Source organism: Artemia sp. Qi Xiang Cuo, chromosome 2 (genome assembly GCF_049724085.1).
Source record: "Artemia sp. Qi Xiang Cuo chromosome 2, ASM4972408v1, whole genome shotgun sequence".
NCBI lineage: Eukaryota > Metazoa > Arthropoda > Branchiopoda > Anostraca > Artemiidae > Artemia > Artemia sp. Qi Xiang Cuo.
In genome coordinates, this window is record NC_142795.1 from 14,864,637 (window position 1) to 14,888,995 (window position 24,359).

At 36.5% G+C, this 24,359-nt stretch overlaps 1 protein-coding gene across 1 annotated transcript; it reads right to left on the reverse strand.

Moving 5' to 3' along the window:
- Positions 1-4,896: 4,896 nt before the first annotated feature.
- Positions 4,897-5,373, reverse strand: LOC148954932 (protein CFDP2-like). Its single transcript, XM_089105700.1, has one exon. It carries the CDS (start codon positions 5,371-5,373, stop codon positions 4,897-4,899), a length of 477 nt encoding a protein of 158 aa, XP_088961826.1.
- Positions 5,374-24,359: the final 18,986 nt, after the last annotated feature.

Consider the following 24,359-nt stretch of genomic DNA (forward strand, 5'->3'; position numbering starts at 1 on the left):
TTACACAAAAATCTATCGATTTTCTTTCTTGATAACTAAGGAGCAATTATACACCACATCATATGATCTATCCTCAAATGAATTACCTTAGTTAAATGAGACTTTAAAACAAACGTTTTTATTAACTTTATTTAGTACGAGCAAAAGAAGATACACTTTAACCGTGTGATTATCTCTGAATTTCCATTCGATAGCTTTTTGGCCCTCTTTATATCAAAATTGTTGTTTTGCGTAGCACAAAGGAATGCCCCTTTCTTCAGAATTATCACTTTTTCTGCTTAAAAAGACATTACAACTTTGAATTTCTGTTTTAATGAGCCCTCTTCTGACATTCTGCAATTACTGTTTGGATGTTCAATCAAGCCTTGAACTTTAACATGCATTTTTGTAGGTAAGGGCTTGAAACTTTTCTAATTGTTCGTCAATACGTTGAATTTGATGGTGCAATGTTCATGATGATCGCTACCCCTTTCTGCAAATCGCGCAAATTTTCTCATACTTCCGTTAATTATATATAAACTTAATGAATTTTACATATTTAAAAGCATCATAAGCCAATTTTTTTTACTTTTGTATTGTTATCATAACTCCTTTTTTTCAGAATTTGGTTACTACTTCCACTTGTTACTCCTTGCTTGTTGCTACAAACTGTTTGATTTATGTCGTTATTGATAGTTCTGTAATATATGGCTCCAGAAGCCGGGAGCCAGATTGTCTAAAAGGATATCATAATAGATCTTTAAACTCTGACAGTTTTCTCATTCTTTATACCATCAATGAATTATTGTTTAGTTTAGCTACCTTTTCAGTGAATCATTTGTTAAAAAAGCACTTTCGGCGATAAGCAGATGATCAAACAGCGCTATCGGGAAATAATTGGTTGTCCTCTTGTAATAATTTTTAGTTTTCAATAATATATTAGTTCTCATTATAAGCAAGGCGCGTAAGCAGGTTTTATTTGGGGGAATTTTACACAAAAACCAGGCAAAGTATACCAAAAGCACAGGATATAATTCAATTTTGAATTATGCTTTACTTCTCATTAAAAGCAATAGACGTAGGTAGGTTTGATTAGAGGGGGAGGGAAAGGATCGGGGCCTGAAAAATATGAGCATACTAAAATGATACACCTTCTCAGGGTGGAGGATCTCCCAGCCCCTCGTAAAGTTTCAAAATTTCTTATCGGGCCCCCTCTGAAAACAAAACTCTTGCGTAGGCACCTTGCTAAAAGTATACGAGATTTTGGGAATAGTGTTTGGAACATTCCAATTCCAAAGGCTTCCCCAGGCGTGCAAATATCACAAAAAAATACAATTTTATTCGCCCAAAAAATTTATTATACAATAATTTACATAATAAGCGTAATTTTCTATTGTTAATACGGTTGTAACAGGTAGGCGCGTCCAGATTATTCAACGCAGCCAGGCGTGTCAATTGAAGGGGTGAACAGGGAGCCTCGAAGGGGAGCAAGTTTGAGGGAGAGTTTCTGTTTCAGCTTCAAGATAAAGCAAAACAGTTCCGAGATGGAAAGTCCTGACCTTAAACTATTTCTAGGGTTTAGAAAAAGTATTTTAGAGAGAAAAAACGAGAACAAAGAAGACCTAGATTTGACTAATCCGATGACCCAATTCATTAAATGGGGTGGATTGTAAAATCCAGATAGGATATATTTCTGCCATAAAACAACAAAAATCGTTCAATACAATCACAAATTCCCACAAAGGTTCAAGGGTTTGCAGAAAAGGGGATCGTGAAACAAAAATATGAACATTAAACTACTAGAGCATTAAACTTTTTACAATTTAACCATATATTATTTAAAACATTTACTCATAAAAAAAAGAAAAAGTAAAAAGACAGAGAGAGAGAGAGAGAGAGAGAGAGAGAGAGAGAGAGAGAGAGAGAGAGAGAGAGAGAGAGAGAGAGAGAGAGAGAGAGAGAGTTTATTTAAATATTAGAAAACCTGCAACTTAGATCAGGGGGTACAAGACTTTACAAGCCTAGTAAAAATTAAAATTAATAATAAACAAAAAAAGATATATATGTAACAATATACAATTTCAAATTAACCTTTAAGCGCCAGACGTTTAAAGGTGCAAAAGGAATGACAGCCCCGTGCCAAAGCTGGAAGCATATACCACAATATTGAAGATACCACCAAAGAGCAAAATTTAGATCGAACGCAAGGCATGGCAGGGACTTTTATATTGCAAGAGCAACGTAGGTAATATGACAAGCAGTACGATGTAAAAATAGGAGGCTGGAAAACAACTGGAAGTGTCCCATTTAGTTAGTTAGTTAGGTCCCCCTACTCCTGGGGGCGCATAGGGCAGCAACAGTGGTTCGCCACGACAACCTGTCCTGAGCCTTCAACCATAGCTCCTCTAAAGAGGACCTCGCTAGCTTCACATCCTTCTTTAGCGACCTGCCAAGGGTCATTTTCGGTCTCCCTGATTTGCGGAGACCGGGGGGTGTCCAACACCATGCGTCTTGCGGCAGCCTTCCATCCCCAATTCGCCCCATATGCCCCCAATACATCCATCGCCGCTTTCTAATGAGATCAAGGATGGGGGTTTGATTTGTCATACGATAGATTTCATCATTTCGTATTCTTTCCGTCCAATTTATATTTAGGATAGACCTTAGGCAATTGTTGTCGAATGCCTGGAGTCGTCGTTCTAGCTGAGCAGTGATGCTCCAAGTTTCGCAGCCGTACGTAAGGACGGAGACCACATTGCTATTATAAATTCTAAGCTTTAGCTTCTGGGAATAGTTATTATTTCTCCAAACGTTTCTAAGGTAGCTGAAAGCAGATCCAGCCAATGCTATTCGGCACAGTATTTCTCTTTCGGAATTGGCATCTTGCGTAAGAATGCTGCCGAGATACTTGAACTCTCTCACTTCCTCAATTTCCTCGTTGTTAACCAAAAGTCCTTCGGCCAAGTCAGGTATGACTGCATTCGACATTGATTTGGTCTTGTTAGCATTTATGGAGAGTCCGACAACATTTGCCATACGACCGAGTTCATTAATGTTGCGTTGCATATCTTCTGGGTCGTGGGTAATAAGTGCAACATCGTCAGCAAAATCACCATCATTGAGTTCTCTCAGTGGATTTAATTGTAGACCGCCACTAAAACTGCATTCACGGAGAACAAAATCTATCACTATGGAAAACAGTAATGGTGATAGAATGCAGCCCTTCCTTACACCTGACTGAACAGAAAACCACTCCGTTAGGCCACCCTCTGTCTGTACTGTGCACATGATATCATGATATAGCGCTTTAATTATATTTACAATTTTGGTCGGAATTCCATAGTGCACTAAAATCTTCCACATGGTTCCGCGATGTATCGAGTCGAAGACTTTGAGAAAATCTATAAATACTAAAAGTAGCTGAACTTGCCATTCATTGGATTCATCCAGCAGGACTCTCAGGCTAAATATCAGGTCACAACATGATCTATTCTGGTGGAATCCGTGCTGCTGCTCATCTCTCAGAACTTTCTCCACTTTACTCAGAATCCTGTTAAGAATTCATTGGATTCATCCAGCAGGACTCTCAGGCTAAATATTAGGTCACAACATAATCTATTCTGGCAGAATCCGTGCTGCTGCTCATCTCTCAGAACTTTCTCCACTTTACTCTGAATCCTGTTAAGAATTATTTGGCACAGGACTTTGCTGCCAACAGACTGCAAAGCAATACCTCTCCAATTATCACACTTAGTCTTTTGTCCTTTTTTGAAGAGTTTTACAATTAATGCCTTCGAACATTCACTAGGGACTTTTTCTTCATCCCAAACACGGGAAAGAAGTTCAAATATGGGTTAGGCTAGGGCGCTTCTACCGTACTTCAGTAATTCTGGTGATACGCCATCATTGCCTGCAGCCTTTCTATTTTTCAAAGTCTTTAGGGCCTCCTTGACATCACTAAGCATGAGAGGTCCGGAACATATTCCGAGATCGAACAATGGTTCTTCAGGGATATTTAAAGTAGTTTTGGGAGGCATCTGATTTAGTACCTCGCTAAAATGCTCCTTCCAGCGTCGGACTATGTCATCAGTCTGGGTTAATAAGATGCCTTCTTTGCTTTCAACTTGGGTCGACGACGCCTTTGAAATACCCGCCAACTGCTTCGTTATGGCATACACAGTACGGCTATCTCCCCGTATAGCGGCTACCTCAGCATGTTCGGCCATGGTTTCCAGGTACGTGCTCTTATCATCCCTGGTTGCTGCTTTGACTTGCTTATGGAGACGCTTGTGCTGCGCTTTCAGGTTATCTACATATTCTCTAGAACAAGTCGTCCTATGGTCATACTTATCTACGAGGATTTTGAGTTGTGCCCTTTGATCAATAATATCCCAACTACTTTCAGATATCCACTGCTCCTTCTTCTTCCTGTTGTAGCCCACAACTTCTTGTGCGACCTCTTTCACGGTTTCTGCAATTTTTTTCCCACTGACTATCAAGCGACACTTCGTCCCTTAGAAGGGAAAACTTGTTTGACAAAGCTGTAGTATACTTTTGCAATACGTTCGGGTCCTGCAATTTCCTCAAATTGAAGGTTTTCACTGGCCGCTGGGGCTTTGTCACAGTTTTTAGTTTCATCTTGAACTTGGCAACAGCAAGTTGGTGATCGGAATAGCAGTCGGCACCTCGGAAGGTTCTAACATCCTCTAGACATCGTCGCCTGCACCTCGCAATTAGGATATGGTCTATTTCATTTCGTGTTACACCATCAGGCGAGTTCCAAGTATACTTGTGAATCTGTTTATGTGGAAACCATGTTGCGCCGACGATAAGTTCATGAGTAGCGCAAAAATCGATTAGTCGCACACCATTGTCATTAATTTCCCCCAGTCCATGTTTACCGAGGATAGTTGGGGCTTAAGAAGCATCACCTCCAATTTTAGCATTAAAGTCCCCACACACAGTCACAATATCATGATGACGTGTTTTTGCAACAACAATCGATAACACACAATAAAAGTCGTCTTTGGTTTGATCACAGGCGTCATTCGTTGGGGCGTACACTACAATAACTGTCAATTTGGCCTGTGAAGGGGCGAAACGGACACGAAGAATCCGCTCACTAATTGGTCCCCAGTCCACTAGGTATTTTTTGGCCCGATTACTCAGTGCCATTGCGACACCTGCTTCTTTTCTAGTCTCAAGTCCGGAATACAAGATGTGGTAAATCTCAGTTTTCAAAGTCCCAAAACCAGTAAGCCTGGTCTCAGGAAGTCCAGCAATGTCAATACGGAACTTATCAAGGGTTCTCATAACACTGTTGAGTTTTTCTGGCTGTGTTTCTTGATTAACTGTTCTAACATTCCAGTATCCAATACGAAAACACTCGGCCATTTTCAAGAATCTTGTCCGGGGGCGTGCATTAGTCGTCATCACAGAAGAAGAAGAAGTCAATCTGAGGCTCTCTGTTGCTGTTCTTGAGTAATCAGTTTTTACGGTGGCGGGTTACTAGCCCACCGACCAACCAAAGCCGTGCAAAATTAAAAAGAAGCAGATTGACATGAACTAAACGGAGGATTAAGAGATGTTTAACAGCAGAAGAATTTGTAACCTTTAAAACTAGTCTAGCCTTCTCATGAAGAGACGCTATTTTTCACAAGTTCGTCTGGAAATAAGACTTCTATATAGAGGGACAATAAAAATATGCAATTGAGTCAAGGGGAAGAAAAGAAGACATAAAACAAATCCAGAGAAATAAATCCGTGTGAAAGGAATGACAGCCACCGCGCTGCAGCAGGAAGCATATTCCATGCTATTGAGGATGCCATCAGAGGGCAAAAATTTGACCGAACGCAAGGCCTGGCAGGAGTTCTTATGTTGCAAAAACCATATAAGTATTATGACAACCAGTAGGATGCAAAATTAGAAGGCTGGAAAACAATTGGAAGCGTCACATGCAGCCGTGCATAAAGTAAAAAAAAAGAACATTAACATAAACTGAACGGAAGTTAAAGAGATGTTTAACAGAAGATGGTTTTGCAACCTTTACAACTAGTCTGGCCTTCTCATGAAGAGACGCTACACTCTGCAAGTTCGACTAGAGTGTGGGCATCTGTATAGCAGGAGAATAAAAATATACAATTCAGTCAAGGGGAAGAAAAGAAGACAAAACAGATCCAAGAATGTCTGCTTCAGCTTGCGCAAGATGTCCAGATTCCAGGTAATCTTAATACATAATGTATTAATATGGAATTTGTACGACATATTTGCATCAAAGAGAATTCCAAAGGATCGAACACAACCACTTTAAGATCTAAGAAGAGTATCACGTGACGTATGAATCACACGATAAGCCAGAAAAGTTGCAGAAATTCTAGAAAAACCAAAAACTTGGACTTGGATACATTAAGAGCCAAATAGTTCATATTAAACCATGAAAAATTCTCTCAAATAAAGAAAAAATATTTTCTTTCACTGAAGCTTGATCACCTAATATCGTAAATAACGTTATGTCATCCGTAATAGCAACTAGGCTGCCCTAGGAATTTGACTGGAAAATGGGTTCACCGCACAAATGGGGGAAACAAACGGCAACAGAGCTTTGGAATACATATTTTTACTGCATAAATAAGATCATTAATATAAATCAAAAACACCTTGGGCCCAGGATAGACCCTTGTAGGACACCAGATTCAACTTAATAGTCATTTGGAGGGTTCCTTCAAATAAAGATCTTCCTATCGAAAGCAAACGAATGGAATTAAGAGTGAGTGGTTCCACGCACTCCGATGTGCCCAAAATATCCTAAAGAAGTTAATGTGGTAAACGTCTTCTTTATATGCAAAAATGGAGCTGATACGAATATCATCCAATAAAATCATCAGTTTAGCAGTGTATAATTTATAGGTGCATACAATAATTACTACTACTAAGCCCCACGCCACCTGAGCCAATCACAGCTACACAAACTCCTCCTCCAGCCCAATCTAGGCAAAACCGACCTCTTTACACCCTCCCATAAAGTTCTTATTTCCCTGAAACCTTTGATTACATCCTCTCACTCAAACTGAAAACAACCTGCTTTTCGTCTAGACTTAGCCGGTTGGCTCAAAAGGACATTCTTTGGCAACCTGTCATCCTTCATCCACAAATCCTGCCCTATCCATCTCAACCTTTCCCTTATTATAGCCATAGGAAGTGAAATAGAACCATGCTTTTCGTACAGCCTACTGTTTGAGATACGGTTAGTCTGTCAGGTACCCAAAACGTTCCGTAGGCAATTTTTATGGAAAACATCTAGGAAATCTCCCTTATGTTTTTCGTAGCATACATGCTTCAGAACCGTACTTGACCAATATTATCACTGTTCCAATATTTCAATCCTGGTTCGCAGAGTTATCGACATAACCAATAGCCTAGCCACCAGATCTAGTGTAGTTCCGTTAGTCAGAACTACAATAATTTGGAGAATAATTAGAGATGATTTGGAGGGACTGCCCAATAAAAACAATCTAATTTTATGGTTTAAAAAAGTAGTGCCCAAAAATTTGGAAAAGTTTTGGATTCTAAGTGGAGCCAAGGTCCAGCTTTGTGTATGTTCATGGTTCCTGACTTTATGCACGTTTTGTCAATTCTTTAAATTTTATGTCGATCAAGAAATTGGAAAACGTTTGTACCATGTCTTTTCTACATGGCCAATCAAATAATACTTGGTTTTACTTTTCAGCTTATATAGCTGTTATAAAACTTTACATTTTCCTAACAGGAACTTCTTGATTTTCCAAATATCTATGTAAAATAGTTATTTGAGAATTGTAAAAATAGTCTGACTTTATTTGGTTTTCTAAATCCATACTTCTACTAATCAAAATGAAGTTAAAGCTGAATGAAAATAGCTTAATTTACACTGCAATTTCATGCAAGTCGAAAATTTAAACACATACATGTGGGTAAAACTTTTAGTTAAGACAGTAAATAAAATAAAAGGAAAAAATCCTGATGTTTTGGATTTTACATTTGGAAATCCTTATGCACAAGAAAAAGAAGAGAAGCCAGAAAAAAATAATCACAACATAGGAAAAAACTACTTAAAAAAAACTTATTTATAAAGAAAAAAGAGAGAAAACACTAAGAAAAGGGTACATGACGATCTAAAATGTTTTTGAAACCATATGTGGTTGACAAGGAGTAAATAGAAAAAAAAAACCATTGTACATTTCTGTTTGTCCTTTTTCACCAATAGAATGAAAGAGAGAATTGAAAAAAAATATCTATGTTTAAACATGTTTCAACTCACTAACTTTAGAACATTTGCTAAATACTGAATTTGAGACTGGAAGAAACATAAAGCACTGTAAATTTAAAACCTTATTCTTTCGGAAAATACTACGTTTAACAAAAAAAAAAACAAAGAGAAAAAAAACAAATTAAGAAACTAAGCAAGGGTGATTTTTAGCCAGTGAAAGAGACGGGAAAAGAAAAAAAGAAAATAATTTCGTAAATATTTCCGCTAAGCAGTTCTTGGCACTCAAAGAACGAGGGAAGAAAAAAGATGCACATGACAAATAAAGATAAGAGGAAAAGTTTGTATTTTTCTCTTATTAATTAAAAAAAAATTCGACAAAACAAGTTTTAAAAAAGGTAGGGTTCTATGAGTAGGGCTCTAAACCCCAGGCTTTCTAAAAGCCAGAATATAATTTGTACTTTACTGAAAAAAATTTAAATGAATTTACTGTAAAAATCTAAATCTATAAAAAGTAAAAATTTATAACCCTATCCTAGAAATCGATTTTGTTGGTTGTACGCCTTTATATGGAAACATAAATTTTGCATACTCAAAATCAACCTCAACCTCAAAAAAATATATTTATGAAACAGAAACACCTTATATGCCCCCAGGGCATGAATTATAATCTTTGCCCTGAGGGTTCTGAAGGGGATATCATCCTCAAAGACCTAATTTCTAAGATTTTCAACTACGTTAAACAAAATGGCTATCTCAGAATTTTTATTGCATGTGTTTGGGGGAAAGGTGGGCGTGAGAGGGGCGTTAGTTGCCCTCTAATGACTTTAAACTATTAAAAAGGGCAGTAGCCATTTCAATTTCCAATCGAATGGGCCCTTTTGAAGTTTCTACGACAACACTTTCAATAAAACTCTAATATGCCCCCAGGGCATAACTTATAACCCTTGCATTGAGGGCTGGTAGGGGGGGGGGGTCTGTCATCCTCAAAGACATAATTTCCAGAACTTTCAACTACATTGAAGAAAATTGCTACCTCAAAATTTTGATTAGATTTGTTAGGGGAAATGGTGGGCGTGAGAGAGGGTTAGTTGCCCTCCAATCACTTTCGACTATTAAAAAGGGCATTAGCCCTTCCCATTTCCAATCGAATGAGCCCTTTTTGAAGTTTCTACGACAACACTTTCTATAAAAAAAAAAAAAAAAACTGATATGCCCCCAGGCCTTAACTTACAACCCTTGCCTTGAGGGCTGCGGGGGAGTGTCATCCTCAAAAACATAATTTCCAGACTTTTTAACTACGTCGAACATAATGGCTATCTCAAAGCTTTGATTGAATGTGTTTGGGAAAATGGTGGGTGTGACAAGAGTGTTAGTTATCCTCCATTCACTTTCGACTATTAAGAAGGGCACAAGCCCTTCTAATTTCTAATCGAATGACCCCTTTTTGAACTTTCTACAACATCACTATATAAAAAACCTTACATGCCCCCAGGGAATAACTTACAACCCTTGCCCTTGCCCCGAGGGCTCTGAGGGGGTTATCATCCTCGAAGACCTAATTTCTAAAACTTTTAACTACGTTGAATAAAATGGTATTCTAAAAATTTTAATTGGATGTGTTTGTGGGAAAGGTGGGCGGGAGAGGGGGGTTAGTTGCTCTTAAATCACTTTTGACTATTAAAAAGGGCCCTAGCCCTTTGAATTTTTAATTGAATGAGCCTTTTTTCAAGTTTCTGTGACAAAACTTTCAATAAAAACCTTATATACCCCCAGGGCATAAATTAAAACCCTTACCCTGGAGGCTCTGGGGGGAGTGTCATCCTCAAAGATATAATTTCCAGACCTTTCAACTACTTTGAACAAAATGGCTATCTCAAAATTTTGATTGAATGTGTTTGGGTAAATGGGGGGCCTGAAAGGGGTGTTAGTTGCCTTCCAATCACTTTCGACTATTAAAAAGGGCACTAGCCATTTCAATTTCCAATCAAAGGAGCCGTTTTTGAAGTTTCTACGACAACGCTTACTATAAAAACTTTATTTACACCCAGGGCATAACTTACAACCCTTGCCTTGAGGGCTGTGGGGGGGGGGGGGGCTGTCATAATCAAAGATCTTAAAAACTTTTAACTACGTTGAATAAAATGGTTTTCTAAAAATTTTAATTGGATTTGTTTGGGGAAAAGGTGGGCGTGAGAGGGGGGTTAGTGGCTCTGAAGTCACTTTCGACTATTAAAAAGGGCAAAAGCCCTTTGAATTTTTAATTGAATGAGTCCTTTTTCAAGTTTCTATGACAAAGTTTTCAATAAAAACCTCATATGCCCCTAGGGCATAAATTACAACCCTTATCCTGAGGGCTGTGGGGGGATTGTCATCCTCAAAGATATAATTTCCGGACCTTTCAACTACGTTGAACAAAATGGCTATTTCAAAATTTGATTGGATGTGTTTGGGTAAATTGTGGGGGTGAAAGGGGTTTTAGTTGCCTTCCAATCACTTTCGACTATTAAACAGGACACTAGCCATTTCAATTTCCAATCAAAGGAGCCGTTTTGAAGTTTCTACGACAACGCTTTGTATAAAACTTTATATATACCCAGGGCATAACTTACAACCCTTGTCTTGAGGGCTGTGGGAGGGGGCTGTCATCCTCAAAGATCGAATTTCCAGAACTTTCAACTACATTGAACAAAATGGCTGTCTCAAAATTTTGATTGGATGTGCTTGGGGAAACTGTGGACGTGAGAGGGGGGTTAGTTGCCCTCCGATCACTTTCAACTATTAAAAAGGGCACTAGCCCTTTGTATTTCCAATCGAATGAGTCTTTTTTGAAGTTTCTACTACAACGCTTTCTATGAGAACCTAATATGCACCCAGGACATAACTTACAACCCTTGCCCTGAGGGCTGTGGGGGAGTGTACTCTTCAAAAACATAATTTCTATCTTAAAATCAACTACGCTGAACAAAATGGCTATCTCAAAATTTGATTGGATGTGTTTGGGGAAATGGTAGGCGTGGAAGAGGTGTCAGTTGCCTTCCAATCACTTTCGACCATTATAAAGTGCACAAGCCACTCCAATTTCCAATCGACTGAGCCCTGTTCGAAGTAACTATGACAATTCCTTCAATAAGAGGTGCCCTGGTCTAAAGGAAAAAAATAATACATTGTGCCAACATCGTTCTTTACTTAGGCAGCGCAATTGCGCTGCCTATGATTTGTTTTACTTTATATATATATATATATATTTTTTTTTTTTTTTTTTTTTTTTGGTTTTCAACAGGATGACCTTGTCGAACTAATGGTCCTAAAAGATTCGTAGAAGGATGATTCAAAGAGAAATTAGTGGTTTTAGTGCCATTTTGAAGAGACTAGACAGATTGGACTGCAACTAGCTCCCCCCCCTTCCCCTGCCAATTTCCCCCCAAAATCATCCGATCAAAATTTTGAGACAGTCATTTTGTTCAACATAGTTAAAAAGGTCAAATAACTATGCCTCTGGGGACAGTAGGACCACCCAAAGCTCCTGGGGAAAGAGTTCCAAGCTATGAAATTTGTCTATTGTTTAAATATATTATTTTTTATTAGAAAATTTTTCGGGTTAAAATTTTCTACTATGGGGGGGGACAATTTTTATGGGGGAATTTTTCATGAGGAGGGAACTTTCCAGTGATGATTTTTAAAGGAGCAATTTTACACAAAGGATTTGCCACTTTTCCTATAAGAATTTCTTTTTTTATTTGTCTTACTTTCTCTTTAAAAGTATGAAATTTAAATTTGAAATTTGACTAGAAATTAAATAAAAAACATACATTTTTTTTTAAATGAGAGTAGGCTAAAGAGAATTTTCCATTCGATTCAAAAATCGCTCAAAAATTGAAGAAAAAAAAGACAAGTTTTTTCACTGAAAGTAAGGAGCAACACTATAACTTAGAAAGAACAGAATTGTTCCATTTGTGAGAGGGATGCACCCTCCTCAATACATCGCTCTTTATAATAAAGTTTGACTTTTTGTCCAAATACTTTAAGAAGGACTCCTGAAACACAAGGATCGTTTAATTAGAACAACAAGAAGCTTTCTAGAATACGAAAAAAAAATTAGCGTAAAGAGCAAGGAATTGAGGAGGGGTGTCTCCTTTCATATATGAAAATAATATATGTTAGTTTTAAGTTTTAATATCTTTCCTTACTTTCAATTGAACAAACTTGTTTTTTTTCTATTTAATCACAGAAAGGCAGAACCGATTCTCAGGGGAAAACACCAACATGTTGCGGATTTTGAATAGCCAAAAATAGTCAGTAGTTTATAATTCTTTATCCTGAAACCGAGTAGGCCTAATTTCAAATCGTGCTTTTAGTGATCTTTTTTATAATCCTTTGTATATATCTTTTTTATAATCCGTTAACCATCGAAAGTCTTCTGTACAAAATCCACAGATGGCGTTTAAGATTCATTAGAATTTTCCATAAGCCCTTAGGCGCCACAAGAGTCTCATGGTCCAAATACATGACCATAAAAACCTGCCAGTTTTTTTCCGTTCTAATCGTTCTCAATTACAAGATTAGCATTTCACCCAGATTCCAAATTTTTCCCCTCTTTTGCCGGGTAGTATGGTTCTCCAAACTTTTCTTTTTTTGCAAGAGTTTGGTCCAAAATCCTGACAAAAAACAAAACAAAAAACAATGCCCAGTGGCACAGACGAAAAAAGTCACAGACCAGATTTTATCGAAATGTGGTTATGATGACCCGTTGACGTCGAACTAAAATTAGGATTTGTACATTAATTCACTGATAATTTGGGGTAAATACTACAAGGAAAGTGTGAATATGACCAATAAGATTTTTCAACAGGATTCCACTTTTTTCGTAGCTTTTGTAACTGTGTTCTTTTGCTCATAGATAGATATTAAATAATAAAAAACAAGTTTTTTAAACTGAAAGTAAGGAGCGACATTAAAACTTAAAACGAACAGAAATTATTCCGTATATGAAAGGGACTGTCCCCTCCTCAACGCCTCGCTCTTTACGCTTAAGTTTTTCATTGTTTAAAAAAATAAAGTTGTGAGACAGAGTCAAACTTTAGCGTAAAGAGCGAGTCGTTGAGGAGGGGACAGTCCCTTTTATATACGGAATAATTTCTGTTCGTTTTAAGTTTTAATGTCGCTCCTTACTTTCAGTTTAAAAAACTTGTTTTTCTTATTTAATTTTTTAACGTTTTTGAATAAATGCAGGTTCTGATCTTGGCTCACCGTAGATGAATAATTAAAACAAAATTTTCATATTAATTTACTTTTATTTAGTTAAATGGCTTTCTCGAAACTTGTTTAATTTTATTTACAAACGTTTTTATTAGTAATAAAAATACGTAACTTACGAATTAACTTACTTAACGAACTTCTATATTCATATATTTTAATACGTTTATTATGGGGTTCACCCCCTAGTCAATACCTTGCTCTTTAAGCGAAAGTTCGAATTTTGTTCCAATTCTTTAAAAATGACCACTTAATCACAAAGGCCGTTAATTAGAATAAATAGCTCTTATGAAAGTACTAAAAAATCTTTGGCGTAAAGAGCGAGGCATTGACTACGGGGTGAACCCAATTATATATGTAATATTTTCTGTTCGTTTAAAGTTTCGATGTTGCTGCTGTTGCAGTTGAAATACTTGTTTTTTTATATTAAATTTCTGATCTTTTTTTTAATAATGCTGGAAAGTCCGGCGTCTCCTTCGTAGTAATGTCCCTTCCCCCATGAAAACTTCCTTCATGGAAAGATCCTCCCACATGAAACTTATATATTTGAAATCAGCATTAAAATCTGATTCTTTTGATGTATCTATTTGTATCAAAATACCGTTTTCTAGAGTTACGGTTACCATTGGGCCGGGTCGCTCCTTACTTAGAGTTCGTTACCACGAACTGTTTGATCAAATTCAGTAGATCTACGGAAAGATCCATAGAAGTGGAAGCACTATTTGTAACATTCATACATGTATTTATGTAATCGAAGTTGAAAAAATCCGTAAAATTATTTGTGGCATTTTTTATAAAATCAAAGTTAATTTTTATGTTATTCACAGTTTGAAAAAAGTTGTGCAAAGTACTCTTTAATTACAATTTTGTTATTGAACTTCGGCAAAACTAGTTTTGGGTAATATTTGAAATCGATATATCGGCTCATATATCGATTTCATTTATTGATATTAACGGTATTTGGTTTCTTACAATTTCCAGCTTTTTCTGCTATATACCAGTGAAAATCCAGCAGAAATGATCCAACACACACGATTGTATAAAGGGCCCATAAGTTATCGTGGCATTCGTGTGATAGTGAGGTAAAGAGCCCATAAGTCAATGTGGTATTTACGTGATATTGAGATAGCTAACGGCAATCTTTTGGCAATCTCTGCACACATAGCCAACGGTATCCCTTCTTACAACGGTTTCCAAGATTGGTCAGTCAGTCACTTAGAAATGGAGCAACCCTCCACAAAAGCGTCTTTTAATATTTGTTAGTTGCTATTTTATAATACCCAGTAGTTGTTGTTTTTTTTATATTTTTCGTCAGCCCGAGTAATTTAGGATCTCGGCTTTCTTGATAGGCCTGTTGATTTATGTAATCAAATTTCCTATTTACTATTTCATTTGATAATATTCAAAGTTTAAAAACAAATTAAGTAAAGTATTCTTTAAATACACTTTTTTTTATTCAACTTTGAGAAAGCCATAAGTTAATTTAAGCAAAAACTAGATCCAAAACATATATTAATCATATTATCAAACAGTTCGTGGTAACGAACTGTAAGTAAGGAGCGACCTGGCTCAATGGTAACCGAAATACTAAAAAACAGAATTATGATACTAGTAGATACGTCAGAAGAACCAAATTTTAATTCTGATTTAAGATATATTAAATTAATCAAATTTATTTCCACTCATCAAAAGTTAATAGCCGGAAGAAATTAGCTTGATTTTAAAAAAAAAAGAGAAACACCCCCTAAAAATTATAGAACCTCAATGGAAATCACACCGTCATATTCAGCGTATCAGAGAACCCTACTGTAGAGGTTTCAAGCTGCTATCTACAAAAATGTAGAATTTTCCATTTTTTGCCAGAAGAATGATCACGGATGCGTGTTTATTTATTTATTATTTTTTTTTCTTTTCCCCAGGGGTGATCGTATTGACCCAGTGATCCTAGAATATCGTGGGAGGGCTCATTGGAACGGAAATTAAAAGTTCTAGTGTCCTTTTTAAGTCACCAAAAAAATGGAGGGCAACTAGGCCCCCTCCGACGCTCATTATTTCCCAAAGTCACTCGATCAAAATTTTGAGATAGCCATTTTGTTCAGCATGGTCGAAAATATTATAACTATGTCTTTTAGGATGACTTAATCCCTCGAAGCCCCCAGGGGGAGGGTTGAAAGCTATGAACTTTACCCAATGTTAACATATAGTATTGGTTATTGGGACGTATACAGACGTTTTCAGGGGGAATTTTTTCTGGTAGTGGGGGGCGGGGGTGGGTCGGGGGTTATATGGGAGGATCTTTTCATGAAGGAAGTTTTCATGGGGGAAGGACATTGCTATGAAGGGGGCGCCGGATTTCCCATTATTATTTTTTTTTTAAATCAGAAATTAAATATACAAAAACATTTTTTTCAACTGAAAGTAAGGATCAACATCAAAACTTAAAACGAACAAAAAATATTAGCTATATGATTGGGTTCACCTTCTAGTTAGTGCCTCGCTCTTTAAGCCGAAGATTTTTTAGTACTTTCATAAGAGCTATTTATTCTAATTAACGGCCATCATTTTTAAAGAATTGGAACAAAATTCGAACTTTAGCTTAAAGAGCAAGGTATTGACTTGGGTTACGTAAGTTCACTTGTAAATTACGTCAGAACCAAATTTAGAGACAGCCATTTAGCAAAAGAAAAGTAAAATTTCTATGCAAATTTTGTTTACTTATTCAATGACGGTGAGCCAAAACAAAAGCTGCATTAACTAATAAACGATCAGAAATTAAATAAAAAAAAAACAAGTTTTTTAAACTGAAAGTAAGGAGCGACATTAAAACTTAAAATGAACAGAAACTATTCCGTATATGAAAGTGGCTGTCCCCTCCTCAACGCCTTGCTCTTTACGCTAAAGTTTGACTCTGTCTCACAACTTTATTTTATAAAACAATAAAAAACTTAAGCGTAAAGAGCGAGGCGCTGAGGAGGGGACAGTCCCTTTCATATACGGAATAATTTCTGTTCATTTTAAGTTTTAATGTCGCTCCGTACTTTCAGTATAAAAAACTTGTTTTTTTATTTAATTGCCCAAGGCCCAAGACTAGGCGAAACCAAGAGTTAACCAGAGCAAAAAACTTCGATCAGAAAAATTGAAGTCGAAAGCACAAATATCGATTAATCAAATTTTCGTCCCTGATAAAACTGTTGACCAAATTTTATACAATTTTTGGTTAGGAGAAGATACATTCTTTGACTTGAAAACAAGGTCGCCACCTGTAGCGCGAAAGTGCTAAATGTAGCACTTTTTAATCACATGTAGTACTGTAGCACGTGCTACATTGAATATAGTACTTTTCCTCTTATATGACACAATTGTAGCACTTTCTTGCTATAACTTTGGGCTAGAACATCTTTTCTTTTGAATATGGAATCTCACTTCTTAGGGATCATGTAATGTCGAAACTCGAGTAGCATATGGGTAATGGGTTTATATAATCTATAGCTAGTGACAGAAGTTCACTAGAACTTTAGAGGTTCACTAGAAGTAGATCGAACCTTTCGAAATCCTCAGAAAATTATTCCGGAAAAGTTGATAAGCCAATCCAAAATTATGTTTTTGCAGGGTTTTTTATATATATATGTAGTTTCCGATTTCCCCTATATTTTCTGAAATTGTTTATGGGTACAAAACTTGGGCCCAAAACTAGACTGAGACAAGTCCGACTGCTATTTGACTCACTGGTGAGAGGAGGGAGGGGATGAGAGGATCTTATCATCAGTATTTCAGTCAGAATGAATTGCTGAACATACTTGCTACCTAGTAGAGGACGAACCATGGCCAATAGCTACCCAGAAAAATAGCCCAGAACCTCCTAAAAACTGCGTTGGATCGAAGGATGAAAGTAAAGAGACCGTCCGATCCTGGGCCCCTCGCCCCTCTTTCTGCTACACCGCTGTAAGAATATGGCTCTCGCTGAAGCTGTTCTATCAGTCGAATCAAACGTTTGCTCACAATCTATAAAACCGAGAACCAAGGGATCGGATGACTAAAGTACGTATCAATTAATTAAATTCATTTAAACTCATTTAAATTGAATTGCTTCTCAATTTAAAGAGCAGAAATTCGGTAGATGCATTCTCTCTCCTTTAAAATTACACTGTTCTTCTCTTAAAACTTTATCTGCAGGATCTCTAAGTCTAAAGGTTATCATCATGTTAAGTAGTAGCCTCGGATAAAAATGCTCTTCTTGCCCCCTCCCCTCAAATAGCACCACTACTGGCTTGAAAACATACAAGATAAAAGTAAATAAGACTGTTTCTCGGCTTTTCCCCACTTTTTTTGAATATCAACCCTAGATAGTCAACTGCAATGGTGATTCTACCAAAATAAATTAAATGCACCGTTTAAGCAGCAAAGCAACGCAAAGAATACAAAAAAATTTACATAATTTCAAATATAGCGTAAATATCGTAAATATGGTTAGGGCCGTATGTTTGACTCCACTATCTTTGCTAGTAATGTTACAAGAAAAACGATATTAGGTAATAAATTCGGTTCTAGGCGAATAAACCCCCCCCCCCGTAAAATACCCAACGGGAATTACCCCCCCCCCTCTGCTGAAAATACCCCCCCCCCCCGGAAAACACCCCCCTGGAAAATACCCCCTCACCCGTCGAAAATAAGGCTTTAAAATTTTGAGAATTGTATTTGAGTTTTATTTTTTTAATTTGCGTAGGGAGAAGGAATTTTGGTACTTCGTGTATTATGTGCCACTCACTCAAGATTACGCTGTGTAAAATTCGAGAACACACTGTTGTAGTTTTTTTAGTTTCTTCGTTATTGTTAATTTCTTCGTTACTTTTTCAAACAGTTCGTGGTAACGAACTGTAAGTAAGGGCGACCCGGCTCAATGGTAACCGACACTCTAGAAAACGGGTTTTTGATACCAATAGATACATCAAAAGAATCAGATTTCAATGCTGATTTCAAATATATAAGTTTCATCAAGTTTAGTTCTACCTATCAAACGTTACGCGCCTGAGAAAATTTGGCTGATTTTCGAGAAAAGGGGGAACGACCCCCTAAAAGTTATAGAACCTTAATGAAAATCACACCATCATATTCAGCGTATCAGAGAACGCTACTGTAAAGGTTTCAAGCTCCTATCTACAAAAATGCGGAATTTTATATATTTCCCAGAAGAAAGACCACGGATGCGTGTTTATTTGTTTTTTTGTTGATTTTTTTTTCCCAGGGGTGATCGTATCGACCCAGTGGTCCTAGAATCTCGTGAGAGGGCTCATTCAAACGGAAATTAAAAGTTCTAGTGCCCTTTTTAAGTGACCAAAAAAAATGGACGGCAACTAGGCCCCCTCCCACGCTTATTTTATTCCCAAAGTCACCTGATCAAAATTTTGAGATAGCCATTCTGTTCAGCATGGTCGAAAATAAGATAACTATGTCTTTTTGGATGACTTAACCCCCCGAAGTCTCCAGAGGGAGGGCTAACAGTTATGAACTTTACCCAATGTTAACACATAGTATTGGTTATTGGGAAGTATACAGAAGTTTTTAGGAGGGTTTTTTCTGGTAGTGGTGGGGGGGGTCGGGGGTTATGTTGGAGGATCTGTTCAAGAAGGAATTTTTCATGGGGGAATTGAAATTGCCATGAAGGGGGCGCCGGACTTGCCAGCATTATTTATTGGTTATTGGGACGTATACATACATTTTCAGGAAGGATTTTTTTCTGGAGGGGGGGGGCTAGAGGAGGGGGTTGCTCTGGAGAATCTTTCCGTGGAGGATGTTTTTTTGGGGCGCCGGATTTCTAAGCATTATTTAAAAAACGATCAGAAATTAAATATAAAAAAAACAAGTTTTTTCAACTGAAAGTAAGAAGCAACATTAGAACTTAAAACGAACAGAAATTATAACGTATGTGAGGGGGTTCCCCCCAAGTAAATTCTCACTCTTTACGCTACAGTTTTTTTAGTGCTTTCAAAAGAGCTATCTATTCTAATTAAACGGCCTTTGTGATTCAGGAGTTTGTGAATCAATTTTTTTTTTTAACTTTTAACGTAAAGAGCGTGGTATTGACTAAGGGGAGAAACCCCTCATATACGTAATAACATATACGTAATAAAAAAAAGCAATAAAAAAAACAAGCGATACGGCTCAATAGTAATCGAAACTTTTAAAAACGGAATTTTGATGTCAATAAATGTATCAAAAGAATGTGTTTATAATGCTGATTCTAAATATATAAATTTTATCAAGTTTAGTATTACTCATCAAAGGCTACGAGCCTGAGAAAATTTACCCGATTTTTTAAAGAGGGGGGAAACATCCCCTACAAATGAAAGAATTTTAATGAAAATCACACCGTCAGATTCAGCGTATCAGCAGCTTTCAAGCTCGCATATTTGCAAAAATCTGCAACTTTGTATTTTTTGCCAGAAAAAAAATATACGAATATAGAAGTTAGTTACGTAAGGTAATTTGTAAATTACGTCATAACCAAATTTAGAGACATCCATTTAGCAAAAGAAAAGCAAAATTTTTATGCAAATTTTGTTTACTTATTCAATGACGGTGAGCCAAAATAAAAGCTGCATTAACTAAAAAAAAATCAGAAATTAAATTAAAAAAAAAAGTTTTTTAAACTGAAAGTAAGGAACGACGTTAAAATTTAAAACGAACGGAAATTATTCCGTATATGAAAGGAGTGGTCCCCTCCTCAACGCCTCGCTCTTTACACTAAAGTTTTTTATTGTTAAAAAAAAATAGAGTTGTGGGAAAGTAAAACTTTAGCGTAAAGAGCGAGGTGTTGAGGAGGGGACAGCCCCTATCATATATGGAATAATTTTTGTTCGTTTTAAGTTTTAATGTCACTCCTTACTTTCAGTTTAAAAAACTTGTTTTTTTTATGTAATAGAAATAAATACCGGGTCTGCCTGCAAAATGTGTTTGGTACAATTATTCTGCATATTAGATGGATAGACAAATAAGTGCATTTTAAAGCCAAATATACGGCCATGAACACAGTAAAATAACATAAATGAAAGGCATAAATAACATAAACTCTGATCAGCGATCAGACAGTTCGTGGTAACGACCTGTAAGTAAGGAGCGACCTGGCTCGTTAGTAACCGGAACTCTAAAGAACGGAATTTTTATACCAGTAGATAGATCAAAAGAATTGGATCTTTATGCTGATTTCAAATACATAAGCTTCATCAAGTTTAGTCTCATCCATTAAAAGTCTTACCCATCAAAAGTTACGAATCTGAAAAAAAATTGCCTTATTTTCGAAAAAGGGGAAAATACCCCCTAAAAGTGATAGAATCTTACTGAAAATCAAACCACAAGATTAAGCGCAACAGAAAACCCTACTGTAGATGTTTCAAGCTCCTATCTGCTAAAATGTGGAATTCTGTATTTTTTGCCAGAAGAAAGATCACTGATGCGTGTTTATTTGTTTGCTTTTTTTTTGCTCCAACAAAATCATATAGAAAAATTTTTTGTGGAAAACTTGTTAGGGGTCACTCAGTCAAAAATTAGATCTTATATTTTTCCTTATTATGGGTCAAAATCTATTGACAGGCAGCAAACAATGGGGCAACAAACATTTTGTCCATGGTTTTCCCCTATTCTGCTTTTTTTTCTTTGGTTTCCTTACAAATATTATATAGTCTCAGATTTCCAGGTTGGGGCCATGGCCCCCTCCACTCCCCTTGCTGATGCCCACGGCCTTGTTAAGCCAAAAATGAGTAGAAATAAATTCGAATATTTTACTACCTTAAATAGCCATAAATAAATGAATTGAACCCAAAACAAACAGAAACAACTATAAATAACCTATTGAAACTCAAAATAGCAACAATTAGCATGAGTAAGGATGAAACCCCCCCCCCCACACACACACACCTCCCCGAGGCCAGAAAGTAATTTGCACTTTACTGAAAACAATATACATTTTAAATGTTTTCACTTTTTTGACTCCAACAAATAAAGAAGTATTAAGACTAAAAGGAATAGACATCAGAATATGTATATCAAACTGACAATACAAGGTTGTTTTTTTTTAAGTAAAGTGCAAATTATTTTCTAGTCTGAAGAAGGCATGGGTGTTGTCAGCCATACTCTTTTTAATTTTTGCTCGTTTTGAGTTTGACTACGCTATCTATTGTAGTTTCTGTTAGTTTTGGCTTCCATTTAATTGTTAATGCTAATTTGTGGTAGTTTTACAGTTGGAAGATAAGAAAAACAAACTCATAAAATTTGACAGCGCTTTTGTCAAAGCCAACTAGCCTTTCAAAAGATAGCCAAACCTTCTTAAACTTTTGGTGCCATATGTTTTAGCTTAATTTTGATGATTGTTTACCTAATTTTTTTTCTTTTTCAATTTTTAATTTGGCACCCGCTACTGCCAAAAATTGCTTTTCAACACAATGGTCTTTTCAACACAAATGGATTCGTGTGTTTTTTAAAGTTTTAAAGACACTTCTGGTGTGTAAATTCCTCTATTTCCCGTTCCTTAGCTTTAGCGTTCTTTAGTTAGTCAACGAAACTAAAAAAAAAAATACTCAAATAAAAGTTTCAAAAATAGAAATCTTACCTTTCAAAGGAGGGAAGGGTATTTTCCAAGGAGGGGGTATTTTCCACGGGGGTTATTTTTCATGGGGGGGGCATTTTCCGGGGGGTTCCCATTCACTATATTCATTTATGTTATTTTACTGTGTTCATGGCCGTATATTTGGCTTTAAAATACACTTATTTATCTATCTGTCTAATATGCAGAATATTTGTGCCAAAAACATTTTGCATGCAGACCCACTATGCTTACCCCCCTCCCCTTAATGTACAAATCTATAGCAAAAATTTATTTCTAAAGTAATGATGAAACTAACAAAAAAATCGAATTTTAGACAGAAAAAACTTGAGTGAGTGGCGCAAAATACACAAGTACCAAAATTCCTTCCCCCTACGGAAATTAAAAAAATAAAACTCAAATAAAATTCTCAAATTTGGAAAGCCTTATTTTCCACGGGGGGGGGTATTTTTATGGGGGTATTTTCCGGGGGAGGTAATTCCCGGGGGGGGGATATTTACCGCGGGGGATTTTCCACGGGAGGTTAGTTTCCGCGGGGGGCATTTTTCGGGGGGTATTTCCGGGGGGGGATATTTTCCGCAGGGGGTATTTACCATGGAGGTATTTTCCGGGGGTATTCGCTGGAGGGGGGGGGTAAACGCCGGCCCCCAATAAATTCAAACCTTCTGGAGGATAAATGAATTAAAGTCTGTTAAAAAGGTGGGCAAAAACACAAGAAAAGCCTTTAAAAGGGTGAAGTAAAAGAGTATAGCATAAATAAAAGGAACAAACATATAAATATAAAATCTTGCTTACTGTTAGGGCTCCCTATGCCTTAACCCCTATGCCTTCCCAAGGCCAGAACATAATTTGCACTTTACTGAAAAAAATATAAATGTTTTTACTTTTATATCTTTATTAAATCAAATAATATTAACATTTTGATCACTACATATCAGTATAGATAGATAGATAGATAGATATATTAAACTGACAATGCAAATTCATTTCTATTTTTTTCAGTAAAGTACAAATTATTTTCTAGCCTTGGGAAGGCATAGGGGCTTTGATCCCAAATTATGTTAATTTCTGCTCGTTTTGAGTTTGCCTCGGTTATTTTATTGTAATTTCTGCTCGTTTTGGGTTTCATTTATTAATCGAAGCTGATTTGTGGTAGTTTCACGCTTGGTAGATTATTTGATTTTATTTTTGCTCATTTTTTGTTTCATGGAGTTCTTTCCTTTTCTTTGAAAATCTTTTTTTGTTGAAAAAGTTTTTTTAATCAATTTCTGTTCGTTTTATATTGACATAGTCTTTTCAGGGAAATAGAAAATAATACTTTAAATCTTTTCATTTTTTAAGACTTTATAGTTTGGCCTGCTATTTGTAATAGACACAAAGAGTAAAAGAAAGAAAATCTAGACACAAAATCTGGACTACTATTTGTGTCCAGAATAAAATCTGGACACAAATAGTAGTGTTTAATTTAGTTTCATACCTCCTCTAGTTGACCTGAAATGGAAAACTTGATACCATTCGCAAAAAAACTGTTTAATTTCCTTGGTAGCTTAGATACACTTATGCTATTTTGATTTGGTTAAATTTTAAGAGCAAAGTATCCCTAAAAGTTTGAACATAATACCCTCAATCGTTCTTGGGATACTGCTGAGATGCCTTATTGGGAATTAGCATTAACACAGTGTATTTTGATTTAATCTTAAGGCAACATTTAGTTTTTAAACATAAAGGCAAATGGGAGGGTGGGCATGGGAGGGGTATTAGTTTCCTTCCAATCACTTTTGACTATTAAAAAGGGCATCAGCCCTTTCTATTTCTATCGAATGAGCCCCTTTCGAAGTTCCCACGACAACTCTTTTGGTACGAAGTGCCCTGGTCTAAACAAAAACAACAACAAAAACATAATACATTATACCCACATTGATCTTTACTATAAAAATGTCAAGCCTTCCAATCACTTTCGACTATTAAAAAGGGCACTAGGTCTTTCGGTTTCCAATCGAATGAGCCTTTTTTTAGTTTCTACGACAACGCTTTCTATAAACATCTTATATGCCCCCAGGGCATAAATTATAACCCTTACCCTAAGGGCTGTTAGGGTCGTTGTCATCCTCTAAGACCTAATTTCCAGAACTTTCAACTACGTTAAACAAAATGGCTATCTCAAGATTTTGATTGGATGTGTTTGGGAAAATGGTGGGTGTGAGAGGGGCGTTAGTCGCTCTCCAATCATTTTCAACTATCAAAAAAAGCACTATCCCCCACAATTTCCAATCAAATGAGTCCTTT

Bases quoted from the DNA above. Each gene is read 5' to 3' on its own strand.
- LOC148954932 (XM_089105700.1), bottom strand. From the start codon at position 5,373: ATGGCCGAGTGTTTTCGTATTGGATACTGGAATGTTAGAACAGTTAAT.